The 15352-nt window shown below is 35.1% G+C and overlaps 1 protein-coding gene across 2 annotated transcripts in view; it reads right to left on the bottom strand.

Annotated features, from left to right (window-relative positions):
* The window catches only part of grm8b (glutamate receptor, metabotropic 8b), a 172859-nt gene that overhangs the window by 21457 nt on the left and 136050 nt on the right, over nucleotides 1-15352 (bottom strand). For both annotated transcript variants that reach the window (XM_079860209.1, XM_079860210.1), the window contains 3 exons: nucleotides 14614-14814; nucleotides 4570-4706; nucleotides 1321-2256 (listed from right to left, as the gene is read on the bottom strand). In XM_079860209.1, coding sequence (XP_079716335.1) covers nucleotides 1321-2256; nucleotides 4570-4706; nucleotides 14614-14814 — 1274 coding nt within the window. The remainder of the gene's footprint in view (nucleotides 1-1320; nucleotides 2257-4569; nucleotides 4707-14613; nucleotides 14815-15352) is intronic.

Below are 15352 nucleotides of genomic sequence, written 5' to 3'. Positions count from 1 at the left end.
TTATTAGAGAGAATTTGACTTTTAAAACTGTATATATGAGGACAGTTCATTATAATATAATATATAATATAATATAATATAATATAACATTTTATAATTATTTTGTTCAGTCTAATAAAAAAATAAAATATGATATAATATATATGTATTATTAAATTTGAACAATAATATAAATAAATAATATATATATATATGTTATTTATAATATAATATATCAATAATATAAATTATTTGAATTGATAATATTTTATAATATATCTTTTTTTAGTCTAATAACAAATAAAATATGATATAATATATCATTGTATTATTAAATTATTTGAACAATAATATACATAAATAAAATATATAATATAATTATTTATAATATAATAATATATCAATAATATAAATTATTTGAATTGATAACATATTTTATAATATATATATATTTTTCAGTCTAATATAAAATATAGTACAAATATATTATATTATTATTAATGTCATTCATATTATATTATTTAAATTTTTTTTTGTTTAATATAAATAATATAATTTGTACTGCATGCACAAACATTGCAACTTAAAAAACAATGATGTAGCATTTCGTCACTGCTTCTTTCAAACTAATGAAAAATGTAGGAAAGTTTGCATCATTATGTTTTATTTTAATACTTTAAAAAATACTTTGATTCAGCAAGGATGAATTCAATTGATCAAAAGTGACAGGAAAGACATTTATAATGTTGCAAATTATTTCTTTTTCAAATAAAAGCTGTTCTTTTGAAAATTGGATTCACCAAAGAATATTGGTCAAAACAAAAATATTAAGCAGCCCAACCATTTTCAACAATAATAAGAAATGTTTCTTGAGCAGCAAATCATCATATCAGAATGATTTCTGAAGGATCATGTGACACAAAATCACAGGAATAAATTACATTTTAAAATATAATATAATGGAACATTTTAAATTGTAATATCACAATCTTACTGTTTTTATTGTATTTATGACCAAATAAGTGCAGCATTGGTGAGCGTAAGATAGGTGCTTCTTTCAAAAACATAAAAAAAATCTTACCGACCCTAAACTTTTGAACAACGTTATATACAGTATTCTGGTAACCAGTATCCAAAACTAAAACGCAAGTCAGCAGCAATGCAATGGGGAAATTAGAAACATTTCGCCTGTAAAGGTGTCACATCACACGACAGGATGCAGACGATCTCACCATGGCAGCCTCCAGGGGCCTCCTTTTTCTAGTCTTCACCTCATAATTGTACATCATTTGTAATATATTTATAAACCCGCACTTAATTAGCACTTCATCATAGACTCACCCTCTCAGCAGATTGTGCAGTCCCAAAGAAGATGGGTATGAAGGCCAGCCAGATGATGCAGGTGGTGTACATGGTAAATCCAATGGGCTTGGCCTCATTGAAGGTCTCCGGCACTCCCCTGGTTTTGATAGCGTAAACAGTGCACGTGACCATCAAAAGGATGCTATAGCCCAGCGAGCAGATGAGTGACAGGTCCGAGATGTCACACTTGAGCACGCCTCGGGAGTTTTCAGGGTTCTGCGTGCGTTGCTCGCCGTAATCCACAACGGTGTGCGGCGGGTCCGCCACGAACCACACAAACACCCCCATTAACTGAACCGAGATGAGGCTGAAGGTGATGACTAGCTGGGAAGCGGGGCTTATGAACCGCGGCGCCGCGACCGAGCATTTCCCCTGCTCGAAGATCCGATGGATGCGGTTGGTCTTGGTGAGCAAGGCGGCGTAGCTGAAACACATGCCGAGACCCAGGAAGATCCTGCGGAAGGAGCAGACGGCCACTCCGGGCGCAGCTATCATGGGGAACGTGATGACGTAGCAAAGGAAAATTCCCGTTAGCAGCACGTAACTCATTTCCCTGCCAGAGGCACGCACGATCGGCGTGTCGTTGTAGCGTACGAAGGTCACCACGACAAAGGTGGTGGCGAGGATTCCCAAGATGGCGATGAAGACGGGCACCACGGCCCACGGCGAGTGCCACTCCAGCTTAATGATGGGGATGGGCTGGCAGCCGGTGCGGTTCTGATCTGGCCGTTGCTCGTAGGGGCAAAGCTGGCACGTGAACTCGCTAGCCTGGAAATGGTAGCCCTCGCAGCGCTCGCAGTGCCAGCAGCAGGGAACCCCCTTCACAACTTTCTTCCGCTCGCCGGTCTGGCAGGGCAGGCTGCACACGGACACGGGCACCACTGCATCCCCGCTCGCCCATTGCATGGCGTTCATCTGAAGAGAAACATCACAGTTATTCCCGTAACTTTCAAAAAGCATTTAAACAGGAACTATTATGCCCTTTTACAAAGTCTGGATTTTGTTTTTAGGGTCTACTAGAATTGGTTTTGAAGCTCGAATGTTCAAAAAAATCATGGAAATTCATGGAAGAAAACTCTAGACTACAATCCAGGCGTTTCAGGGAGTTCAGAAACAGTGATGTAGAGAGTGACTTCATGCTTTGTGACTTTGCAGACCTTTTTCATGCTAAAACAGCAACATTACACACTCAAGAAAGTTGAAAATGTAAAACGTTAAAATAGGTCCTCATTATTTTGTTATTAACCCTTAAACAGGCAAGAGTGGAAAATGATCAGCAAATAAAACATTCAGGCCTGGTTTCACAGACAGGGTTTAGGTTAAGCCAGGATTTGGTCTTAGTCCTTAATTAGAACATTTAAGTAGCTTTTATAAATATGCCTTAGAAAACAAAACCGTTACTGATGTGCATCTTGAGACTCAACCTCAGGGGTGGGCAAATCTAGCCATTGAGCTCCAATGTCCATATAATCTATATAATGCATATAATCCATATAATCCCTAATCAAGTATATAATGTAATTTATGACAAAACTTTTAATTTTCAAGTAATCCTGGTTTGAACTTTGTTTTTTTGGGGGTTTTGCATGAACAACATGCACTTAATTTTCTTTTTCAGCATCTTACGAAGATGTTCACAATTAATATTAGCAGCTGTATTGCTTTTCTTTTCTTTTTTTTTACTAAAAAAAGTAAGATTAATATATAACTGCTTCCTGCAAAAGGTCAGAATGCTCAGCCCCATGGGTGTACGTATTGGTTTTAGGTCAGACTGACATAAATGAGCACAGAAAATTAGAACCAAGACATATGACTCACAAACTCAAAACAGACTCAACTATGATAATGATAACAGTATTGGGTCTCCTATAGTGGAGCGACTAAGTGCTTATGTTTGGCAGAATCGTTCAGTTTATGATACAAGCGTGAAAATTGGCATGAGCAGTCTCCATGGGTCACTTGACAAGAAAATTGTCCGAGCCACTTGAAATTTCAAGATGGCGGCAATTTTTCAAGATGGCCGATACCTTAGTGGAGCAGTTAAGTGATATAGTGGTTTATTTGGTGATACAAGCATGAAAATTGGCATGAGCAGTCTCTGTGGGTCACTTGACAATAAGCCACCTACAGCTACTTGAAATTTCAAGATGGCGGCCATTTTTCAAGATGGCCACCACCTTAGTGGAGCAATTAGGCTTAAGAAATCATTTAGTTGGTGATACAAGCATGAAAATTGCCATGAACCTAATTGCTCCACTAAGGTGGTGGCCATCTTGAAACGATTATATCACTTATCGATTATGTCACTTAGCCGCTCCACTACTACAAGAGACTAAAGAGTTGGCATCTTGTGGTGCATTTTTGCTGTTTAAAGGTTAATAACTTGTATGGGAAATAAAAATAAACAAATAAATAAAATACATATTTAACAAAGGAATATATTATTAAATTAACATTAGAGATACTAAAAAGATAAAGATGGAAAATTAGACTAAATTAATCAACAATAGCTATAATGGCCTGTTAAAATAAAACAAAATCAGAACATAAGTCGACACCTACAGTTCATTTTACATCTATAAAATTCAAATATTTACAATATAATATAATATAATTAATTCGGTACGCATAAATGTTTTTGAAAGAAGTATGCATTTCTTTGATCAAAAATACAGTAATATTGTGAAATAATATTACAATTTAAAGATAACTGTTTTAAATTCTAATGTATTTTAAAATGTAATTTATTTTTGTGATGGCAAAACTGAATTTTCAACAGCCATTACTCCATTCAGTGTCACATGATCCTTCAGTTAACCATGACAAACTTTTTTCAGGATTCTTTGATGAATAGAAAGTTCAAAAGAACAGCGATTTTTGTAACATCTTTTGTCTTCACTGTCACTTTTGATCAATTTAATACATATTTGCTGAATACAATTAATAATTTCTTTCTTTTTAGAAAAAAATCATACTGACCACAACCTTTAGAACGGTAGTGTAAATCAGCATCTATGTATCAACACATTAACAGTTAACTTTACATCTATGCAACATAAATGACTTCTGAATAACGGGTGTTAATTCAACACCACTAATTGTACAGTGTAATTGCCATAATCATAATGACAGTCATCTGCACCATAATCATCATTATCAAAGTAAATAACTATCGGCGGCCTTTAAAATGTAAGCACACTTTAAAATGAATGCAGATGAACTTCTTACATTTAAATGCAGCTGATCCGTCCAGTGGCCAATGATTCTGTACTCAGCCGACTTGTTTGTTATCTGATACTGATAGATGTCATAGCGTCCAGGGGCATCTCCATTTTCATTAAACACAACAAGGGTCTTGGCACTTCCTGTCCAAAAAGATAAAACAAAATTATGATTGTCATAACACTTCTCTATCATGTGCAATGCTGAATCAGACGCTCTCATCTCCCGTGGCCAAGATGAATCAGTAAACACATTAGACATTACTTGAGACATAAAAACATCAGGGTTTCTGCATGAACAAAGTACGCATAATGCTCCAGCTCTATTCAACCAACAAAGTGAATAAATTACAATCAATAATAAGCTAAAAAATGAAATCAGGGTCATATTCTGAACAAAACAATTTACTAAACTGCTAACAAAGCATGAGTGGATCTTCGTCGTTTGTTGTCTGTTATTATACAAAATCGTTCCATCATTATAAAGCCCTGGTGAGGTTTCTCGGGCCTACAGGAGTCGTCTCAGATGAGCGATTTCAGCAGTATACAGAGCAGCTCGTGAGGAGGGAGAGTCTGTATCAAATGAGCATCTCTCGAGATGGGGAATCATGCATTATTAAAACACCTGCATACAGTCAGCTGTGGAGTGGGCCTGGAGGATTCACCAGGAAATGCTGTTTGCTGCTACTGTATCACACACCTCGAGCAACAAAATAATCAGATTACCCAGAGTCTCACGCACTGCTCACACATGATCTTTTAAGATGCAGGAGAACTGCGTGCCAAACGAGCCGATTAATTGACAAGGTTAGAGCTTACTAATAAAGTGATATGACTAATAAAATAAAGTTATCCCTAATTACTGTAGGTGACCTTATTGGGGACTGTGGCATGATGACGGTCAACTTTGATAATCTAGTTCGCTGTATTGGTGTGACAAAAACTGTACATTTGTATTGCCAAAGAGAAAAATTGTGTAAACTGAATAAATGTATATGGGTATGTGTATTTTTGTTTTTCAACACAAAAACCTGCATCCTGTTTACAAAACACAACTAACCAAAACAAATCAAAGCAAAACAATACTGTAAAAAATTCAGTGAAATTTACGAAAAAAAAAAAAAAACCTGGTGCAAATACTAAACACCATGATGGTAACAGAGATGACACTAAAGTAATGCAAGGTTAGATCTAATATAGTTATTCAATGAACCGATTAACAGGTTTTTATTGTCGCATTTTTACAGTCTGTTAAAATCACAACCATTTTTTACACAAAAAAAACAAAAAAGAAACAAAGACCATAAAAAAAATCAAACAACACAGCAAAACAAAAACCTGCATCCTGTTTACAAAACTAAACAAAAAACAACACAATACAACACAAAACAAAACAAACACAGCAACAAAGCAAAATACAACACACAAAAAAAAAACACTAAACCAAAATAAAATAAAATAAAAGCAAAACAAAAAACAAAACGCAACAAAAAAACGCACAAAAAAAAGTCTTAGGGTTACATATATAACCCAGTTCCCTGAAAAGGGAACGAGACGCTGCTTTAGTTCTTGACGCTATGATATTGCCTTTTGTTTGTGCCGGTGTCTGAAGCATGTGTAAAAACACACTAATCATTGGCCGAGGCCGTCATGTGACATCACTCAGCCTGCTGGCATGACTAAAGAATACCCTGAGATACCCTATATACCCTATAATATACATATACATATACATATACATAATACATATGTATACATTATGTATATATATATATATATATATATATATATATATATAATACCCTATACCCTGAGATAGACGTCATCAACTTCGATTTTTCTAAAGGAAGCCATGCATGCCTGAAGTATGACAACATGACGCAGCGTCTTGTTCCCTTCTCAGGGAACCCGGGTTACACACGTAACCCTAAGACGTTCCCTTTCGAAGGAACTTGACGCTGCGTCAGCTGCTAACGCTATGGGAACGTTAATACCCACTACGCAATACTGAAAAATGCCTGGTGCGTCTTTATAGTCATGCAGGCCCGATGAGTGACATCACATCGCTGCCTTAGCCAATGATTGGGGTGTTTTTACATGCGGTCAGACACCGGCGCACGCCGAAGACATTTCCATAGCGTTAGCAACTGACGCAGTGTTGAGATCCCTTGAAAGGTAATCATAAAAACCCATCACAAAAAAACACAACCCAACAAAACAAACTGCATCAAAACAGAATATAAAATGAAATATAACAAAGCAAGGAACAGATAATTAACATTAGGTAGATAATTAACATAATTATTAAAAGAAGGTAACAATAAAAAATATGACAAAAGGAGTCAATAACAGTTATAACAAGCCACAGACAGAAGATGGATCACGCACTGTCCCTCACATAAATTGTCTAGCGCAATGCATCTGTTTTCAGCACAAATTTGGTATAAGCCTCTTGATCTTGATGCAGGACACTGACCGTTCTCTAATCAACGACTTGATTGTGGCCTTTTGCTAGTGCAATCCAAACGCCTCGCGCGAAGACTGTGACAATACAGAGGGAATGATTAGAGGGTGGATGAGATGTTTTGATTAAGCCAAGTCTTGGTTTAATCATAGGTTAGACCTCATTTTCAAGACTTGCAATTAGACAGAGGTAATTCAAAGTGGTGTGTTGAAAGAACAACATGGAGAGGGAGAGTGCCTAAAACCAGCAAGCCATCCTTCTGTAATTTATGCGTGGCGTGTAGGCACAAGTTTCGGCTTGATCTCGGCATTACTTTTCACAGTATATGCACTGCAGATATCATCCGCAGTGGAGTGAATCACTCTTGTGCACTGCCTGAAGATGTATCTCATTATAACACTCTATGGCTAATATTCAGCATCAACAATGAATCAGCTCAAGTGTGCTGTATTTAAAAAGAACAAAGGCGAACAAAACGAGTTTATGAGTGTGCAACAGCTCCAAAAAATCCTAGAAACTCAAGTCTCAATTATTAGGGCTGAATACACAATTCTCAAATGTTAAAAAAAGGATGATTTCTGAGTAAAAGGGATACTTCTGAACCGCTATCTTAGTTAATTTGCTGTGAGGGAAACAGACATGAGAGAGATTCATACTACTAGCTATTCCATGTTTTGTTGAGGAAACCAAATCATGGGCATTTAATTGATGAAGTGAGCTGAGAGAGAGAGCAAAGAAGATACTTTGAGGAGACTTAGTTAAAAGATTTTTCAGATCAAAGAAAATAAAACAAAACAAAACAAAATAAATAAATAAAAACATTGAAAATAAAACAAATAAAAAAATATATAAAATAAAAGTATTAGAAAATAGAAAAATAAATAACATGGAAATCAAATGTTAACAATGGAATAAATAAATAAATAAATAAGTCAATAAATAAGTAAATAAATAAAATAAAATAAAATAAAATAAACATGGTCTCAGCTTTGATTATTATACGGCCAGATATTCAATTCCCTTATGTTATGGGCTACTTTTGAACCGCTTCATCTTACTTAATTTCCTAAGAGTGAAATGCCTTCAACAACCTTGCGAACTCGAGGGAGATTCATACTAATAGCTATTTGATGGAGCTCATGCTCAAGTGGTGTGTTTGCCAGCTCTCTAACGGGAAGTGCTAACCTAATCAACAGAAGTTGAATGCTCGAGACGCTCACGCCCTTGAAACACAGCCCGAGTAAATGATAAATAAGACAGTTTTTGCTTTAAGGAGGGCGTTCAGTCATGTAGAGAGCATGAAAGATCATCTCTGTAGGGTGCGTCTCTACAATCCCATCCACCAGGCTTGAAACACAGCCAGCTGTGTAACCACATCACATCACATTGCATTTTTGGCAAAGTTGAAGAGTTGCGAGCTCTACGCTGGTTCATTCTATTGGATTAGAATGTTTTATGCATCTTCTGAGAGCTTTATGCCAAAGTGAAATGCAGAAGGACTACCTGAGGCTTGACATTTGGACACATAAGTTGCCCAAAGAAAGAAGTGTTGAGGAAGGCTTGCTTCCCTGAGGTCACGTTTTTTAAGGAGTTTTATGCATCAAGTCATCCCGCAGTCAAAGTTTATGCAGTCTTGCGGAAATCAAATCATGGGCATTTAATTGATGAAGTTAGAGAGCAAAGAAAGAAAGAAAGAAAGAAAGAAAGAAAGAAAGAAAGAAAATAAATAAATGAATAAATACATACATATATAAATACAACAAAAGAACTAACATGGAAAATAAAATAATATAAAAATTGAAACAAAAATAGAAGTTAACAATGGAAAACTAAATAAAAGTTAACAACAGAAAAGAAAATTTAACAATGCAAAAATAAAAAAAATAGCAAAAAAAAATAAAATAAAAAATAAATAAAAAATAAAACAGAATCACTTATGTAAAATAAAATTAAAGTTATTAGAAGATGGAAAATAAAATAATATAAAATAGAACAAAAGTTAACAAATCTAAAACTAAAAAGTTAACAACAGAAAATAAAATTAAACAAAATGAAAATAAAAATATAACGTGGACTAATCCTAAAAGTACAATGTAAAAAGAGACCTGCATGCAGGAGCAGAAGAAGCAGGTTATGATCGAACTCAAGCTTGAACCAAGAAATAGAACCGAATGTAGAAACTAATTTCCAGACCACTGCCCTTACAGTGACCTGATACAGTATCAAATATATAATCTTACAACACAATCAAATCTAGTCTCATACAGCCGCTATATGGAAGACAACCAACGAGGCTATAAGACGAGGCTTATGAATTCTCAAGTCTTAAACTACAAATCCATGCAACCTTACATCTAGGTTAATCACTTCATACGCAGAACAGCACATGACTGCTCGCTGTTTGGCCTTATGAATCAGGCCAAAGATTATACTCGTAATCTCATGCCAGAGTTTGATGGCAAAGCACCTACATGTCAGAAACAAATGAGCGTGTCAAAAGGTTAATTCGTCAATTAATTCAGCTGTCCGATGTGAAGTGGTGATGCCCTTTTCCAAGACTGAGATAACGCATCACATATTAATGAAACATAAGATGCCTAAAATCCCCTGTTTATTGAACCCATCTCTCTGTATTGATTCTCCCGCTGTTTATAAAGACAATTAGCTGCCGTCATGCTCACAGCAGAAGCATTCAACGTCCTTTACCTGTCCTCCATTAATTCAGCCATTATACAGATAATTAATAATCTGTTTTCACTAAGAGAAACTAAGAGAAAATCGATAATAGAGATGAAAACACAATGAAAACATTCCAGGTCAGCACTGTAATCAATCTCTCACTATTAAGACACTCTGACTGGCTTGTGAGAGTTCTTCTTCTTAAATGTTGAATGCTCTACTACTACTGTACAACCATTAACTGTATACTTTAAAAAGAGCATCCATTGGCAAAACTGTGTTGTAGGGTGGAACTTGAGTTCACTTCAGGATGGGAAACAAAACAATGGACAATTAAGAAATAAAATAAAATAAAATAAAATAAAATAAAATAATTTAAAGTAAAATAAAATAAAATAATTTAAAGTAAAATAAAATAAAATAAAATAAAATAAAATATAATAAAATAAAATAATTTAAAGTAAAATATAATAAAATAAAATAAAATACACATGGGTAGTTATGTAATATATTACAAAGGTTTGTCTTGTGTTCCCTTTAATATGCATTGCACTGCATGGCATAAATAAAAATAAAATAAAAAATAATAATAATAAAACAAATACATGAGAAAATATCACAAAGGCAGGACTTGAGTTCCATTCAGTATAAACTAAACTAAACTAAACTAAACTAAACTAAACTAAACTAAACTAAACTAAACTAAACTAAAATAAAACATTGACAGATATTGAATATTTTTCAAAGGTGTGACCTGTGTTCCCTTTAGTATGAATTGCATTGCGAATGAATGAATGAATGAATGAATGAATGAATGAATTAATTAATTAATAAAATAAAATAGTACTGAGGTTTATGCTTGGATATATGTTGGCCACTACACCACAAGTGTGCAAGCACGTGTACAAAAAACAACTACAAGACATTTGGTGTGATCATGATGACAGACATGTTCATTTCTTTGCTCTGCTCTCCCTTCAGAGGTCTAACACACATCTAAAAATAAGCATATGTATGAAGCCACTGAAGTGCATCTGATTGCAGTTGACTTGGCAATTGCCTGCTGGCGATAGTAGCTGTCATAGCTCTGGGATAAAGGTTGTGGGTTTGATGCTCGACTCCTCCATCATTGACTTGATTAAAATGGTCCCCTTGCTGTTTGCCACAAAAAAATCAAAAAATAAAAAGCATCCCTTACTGACTCAATCAAGCGTTCCATGTAAGAAAACACAGTTAAAATGAAATGTCAGTTGTGCATCATGTGATCCTAAAGACATATGATGGCTCATATATGCACAAATACACACACTCAAGATGAGCATGCACTACATGCACGCAAGATGAACACACACACACACACCGTTTTGAATGTTAATGAATGCAAAACACAAAAACAAATGAATTTGTCAAACGAATTAAACATTACAAATTGCATTTGACTCATGAATCCGACTGAACGTAAACATCAACAATTTATGGTCACATGATTGAGCACAGCCAAACTAGCGTGCGCTTCCGGTCACATCCATCCCTAACGCCGTTGTTTGTGCAAAGGCGTAAACCTTTCAAGCCACACTTTTGCATTCATTACGCTGAGGAGCGAACTGGCCATGTTTCAACCTAAAAGTCTTGAAATCCTTCCTGCAATCTTCTACATCCTCCAAATCTTCAAAACTTCTTAAAAACAACTCATTTAAACATACCATACCTCCTGAACCTTTATATTATCTCATATCTTAGCAAATGTTGATTTAGTATTTATTATGATTAGTTTGATTGATTATTCATAATTATAATCATAAATGTGATCTAATTAGATAAAGCAATTTGCAGGGTTATTATCTTTAAATAAAACTATAATTAAAACCATTAAAACATTTTCATTGCTTGAAATAAAAAACATTAACTGAAAAAAAAAAAAAAATAGAAACATTTTATTTCAGCTACATGGAATGGCAAAATTACACATTTTCCTTTAGTTGAAGTTAAATATTAAAATAAAATAAAAACTTAATAAAAAACTATGGATTTATTTAAATAGAAATACAAAAACATACAAAAATTACTAAAACTTTAGCTACAATGAAAAATAAAATAAAATCGAATTCAAAATATTAAAAGGGGTCATGACATGGATATTTTTAACATGTTCCTTGAGGATCCCTTATAAGTTTTTTTTTTTTTTTTTTTGCTCACAACCGAAATATAAATGCGGAAAAACAATTATTTTCAACCCTCATTCTGAAATGATCCGTTTTTAAGGGTCGGCTCCTTTAAAGCGTGTCAGTAAACGGCCACAGTTATGATTGGCTAACATTATCCATATAAAACCCTAATTTACAGTCAAAGCATTATGAAATCATTTACTCACGGTTTGTGATGCAGCTGCTGTCGGATCCAATACAGATGAGTGCTTCATCTGTCAACAAAAGTTTTTTTTTTATAAACTAACAAACAAAATGCTCAGAACAAACATAGAATTCTCCGATGCGATCATTAAAATAAACCGACGCTTGTTTTCCGATGCTGGGATCCTTCTGAAGTCTGTACAAAGATGCAAACGAACAGTTTAAACTGGCGAACGGTCTTTCACTCTTACATCTGTCCTGTTGTCGACACACTCAGAACAGACACGCATCTGTATATCCAGTGTAGACAGCGTCAGTGATTATAATGTTATAGTTGCTTTTGACGCGACTCTCACATCCAGTATAGGTAAATGTAAGCCGTTAAGCAACTAAATGCCTGAGGGCGGGGCTTATGGTGCGATGATATATAACTATTCGTCAATGTCTTGCTCTGGAGGCAGTCATATGCAAATTTATTTGTCCATGTGATGTCATAGATCCGCAAATATCATAATAAATGCTTTGTTTATAACAAGGAGGGCGTTTTAAGCTATGAAACTTGCTAAGTAAAGTATATATGCGTATATGTCATGACCCCTTTAACAAAAATTATAGTCACACACAGTATTATCAAGGATACAAAAATAACTAAGGTAATTTTGTAGATTTTATTGAATTAATTGGTTAATTTTATTAATTTTCGTTTTGTTGAAATTATATCTAACCAGTTTGTTAAATATCTGTGGATCTCGTTTCAAAGATCTTATGGCGTCATCAAATGTACAAATAAATCCAGTACCAAAAGCAAATATGAAACTGGCCAGACCAAGCTATTAATTTATTCATTTTTAGCCACTGAAATGTACATAATGCAGAATGGAGTAGCATCCATAAATGTTTGACCAAATGACTCAACCACATAAAAAAAAAACCACATGTAGCCTATGGTGGGAATCATTCATTCTTTCATGCCTGGAAGAAGTCAAACATTCATTTAGAGACCTCTTTTCACATAAGTCCCATACAACAATAGTCCCGTCCAACATTTTCCCCTCAAATATGCTTTATCACATAGAAGTGTGTCACGTTGCAGAAGAAAAATGAGCTGTGAATGCCGTTACATGTTGTTAAAGTTTAAAGTAGTATGTGTTATTCACATATATCAGATTGACTCAAATGCTTTGAAAAGTTAGAGGAGCAAGACTGTATGAGAAAGAAGAGGAAGTGGACATGTGACCATCTGCATTACTCCATAAACCCCAACTTAAAACGAAAAAAAAAGCTAAAAAGATTTGTTAAGCCAGAGAAACACCAAGCCGACGTTTGGCCAACGTCGGGACGTTTTTGGGCGTCGCCGACTTCGGTGTGTTCCACACTGTTGGCTCTAGTCGGACGCTGCTTTGTTTATGGTTTGTATACCTGCAGTCTTAGTTTCGCTATCCCTTTTTGAATGACTAATATAGACTAACATATCTGCTTAAATTGACAGTTATCTCCTTTATACGCAGGCACAGAACGCACATGCTAGCTGACAGTCGGCTGTCCTTTCGGTGTGTTCAAGCACAGCTTTTTTCCCGAAGCAGGCAACAACACAGTCGGCTTTCATTAGCGCTAGTTCTTTGGTGTGTCCCTACTTTTAAACAGAGAAAAAATCACCTTAAAATGAGTGAGATGTGGTTTCTGGAGAAAATCATTCAAATGATGTAGCAAGAAAATGGAACCCTTTACCGAGGAATTTTTAATGCACTGCATTTTTAATGCAAAAATATAGCAGCATAAACGCTTTCTATAAAGAGATGCGAGTGCGTAGATGAGGTGAGTAGTTCATGTAGGGAGGGACACGAAGTTGCAGAATGCAGAACTGAGGAAGAGGAGCGTGGACAGACAGTAGGGAAGGGAATTGTACAGTAATGAACTGAATGATTCTGGTTCCTTAAAGATTATGTGCATTTTCTTAGTCATTTTGAGAAAGAAAGAATGAGCACAACTTAAAAAGAGTTCCAATTGCACTTGCTATCCTCAGAAGCCATTGTCAAATTTGACTTCATTTCAGATATCAACAGAAATCAGAAATAAATTGGATTATTGAAAAAATAAGTACATTTTTATGCACTGGCGGATAAACCGCAGACATTCCAGAACTTAATGGAAACAACAACAACAACAAAAAATTTAAATAAAAAAAGTACTTTTTTTTTTAATATAGAGTCCTAGAGTTCTTAAAGTTAGTCAGAAATTACATAAACATCAATTCATTAAACATAATTTATACAAGTTAATATATCAATTATTGTCAAATTAAAGAAAAACATAATTTTTAATACACAATGAGGCCTACACGATATCAATGTAGAAAAATAATTGATTAAGAACTTGTAAAAATGTACTTTTTCTAAATGCACAAGAGCTAAGCATTTTCAAAGTACAAACATTTTTGATAATGAAAAAATGATGCAAATTAATTCGAACTTCAATCGGGGTTGAAGGTCAAGTGTGCTTTCTAACGATCCAATTAAACTGAGGAGGAGAATAATTTGTTAGAATAGCGGATGTTTCTCACCATTAAAGCTGACGTTTCTGATGTATCCCAGCAGCTCCTTGCCATCTATGCTGCTCATGCGGGGGCAAAGGCCTGGATATCCCAAACAGAGGTCCCTATGCATGCGGTGCAGCGCGTGGGCCATGGCGTACACCGCGTCCATCACAAACTGCACCTTCCCCTCTTGCTCGTAAGTGGAGTCCCTGCCAACCTTCTCCAAGCCTGCAATAAAACAAGACATGAGTCCAGTGCAAAACTTTCAAATGTTAAAATCTGGCCCATTTATAATTTCTTTCTCAACATGCCCAAGTGACATGCTTGGTGCAACTCCTGAGTTCCTGGCCAGCTATGGGGAAAAGCATTCATTTATATGCAAGTTTAATTTATTTTCAAAGGATTTCCAATGTAATTTCTTCTTTCCAAAGCATGCCAAACTAATTCACACAATGCCTCAATGCCTAATGATGAATTCATGCCATGCTCTGCGATAATTAGTTTATTAGCGCCAGCGGGAGTGACCTCTCCAATGAGGTTAGCAAGAGAAAATAACAAAAAAACAAACAACACCAACAACAATATGAGTGTGAATCCACTGCAAAGACTCCATTAGCTAAAGCCTAAGATTGAACATGGTAATTTTTCATCGTTTTTTTTAAAGCTTTAAATAGGACCTATTTTTCTTTTTTTACATTTTGTGCCACATTGCTGTTTGAGCATGGAAAAGTTCTGCAAAGCTACAAAGCACAAATTCACTCCAAAG

The sequence above is a fragment of the Squalius cephalus genome (genome assembly GCF_949319135.1).
Source record: "Squalius cephalus genome assembly, chromosome: 23".
Taxonomy (NCBI): domain Eukaryota; kingdom Metazoa; phylum Chordata; class Actinopteri; order Cypriniformes; family Leuciscidae; genus Squalius; species Squalius cephalus.
This window is presented reverse-complemented; position numbering and strand designations above follow the sequence as displayed.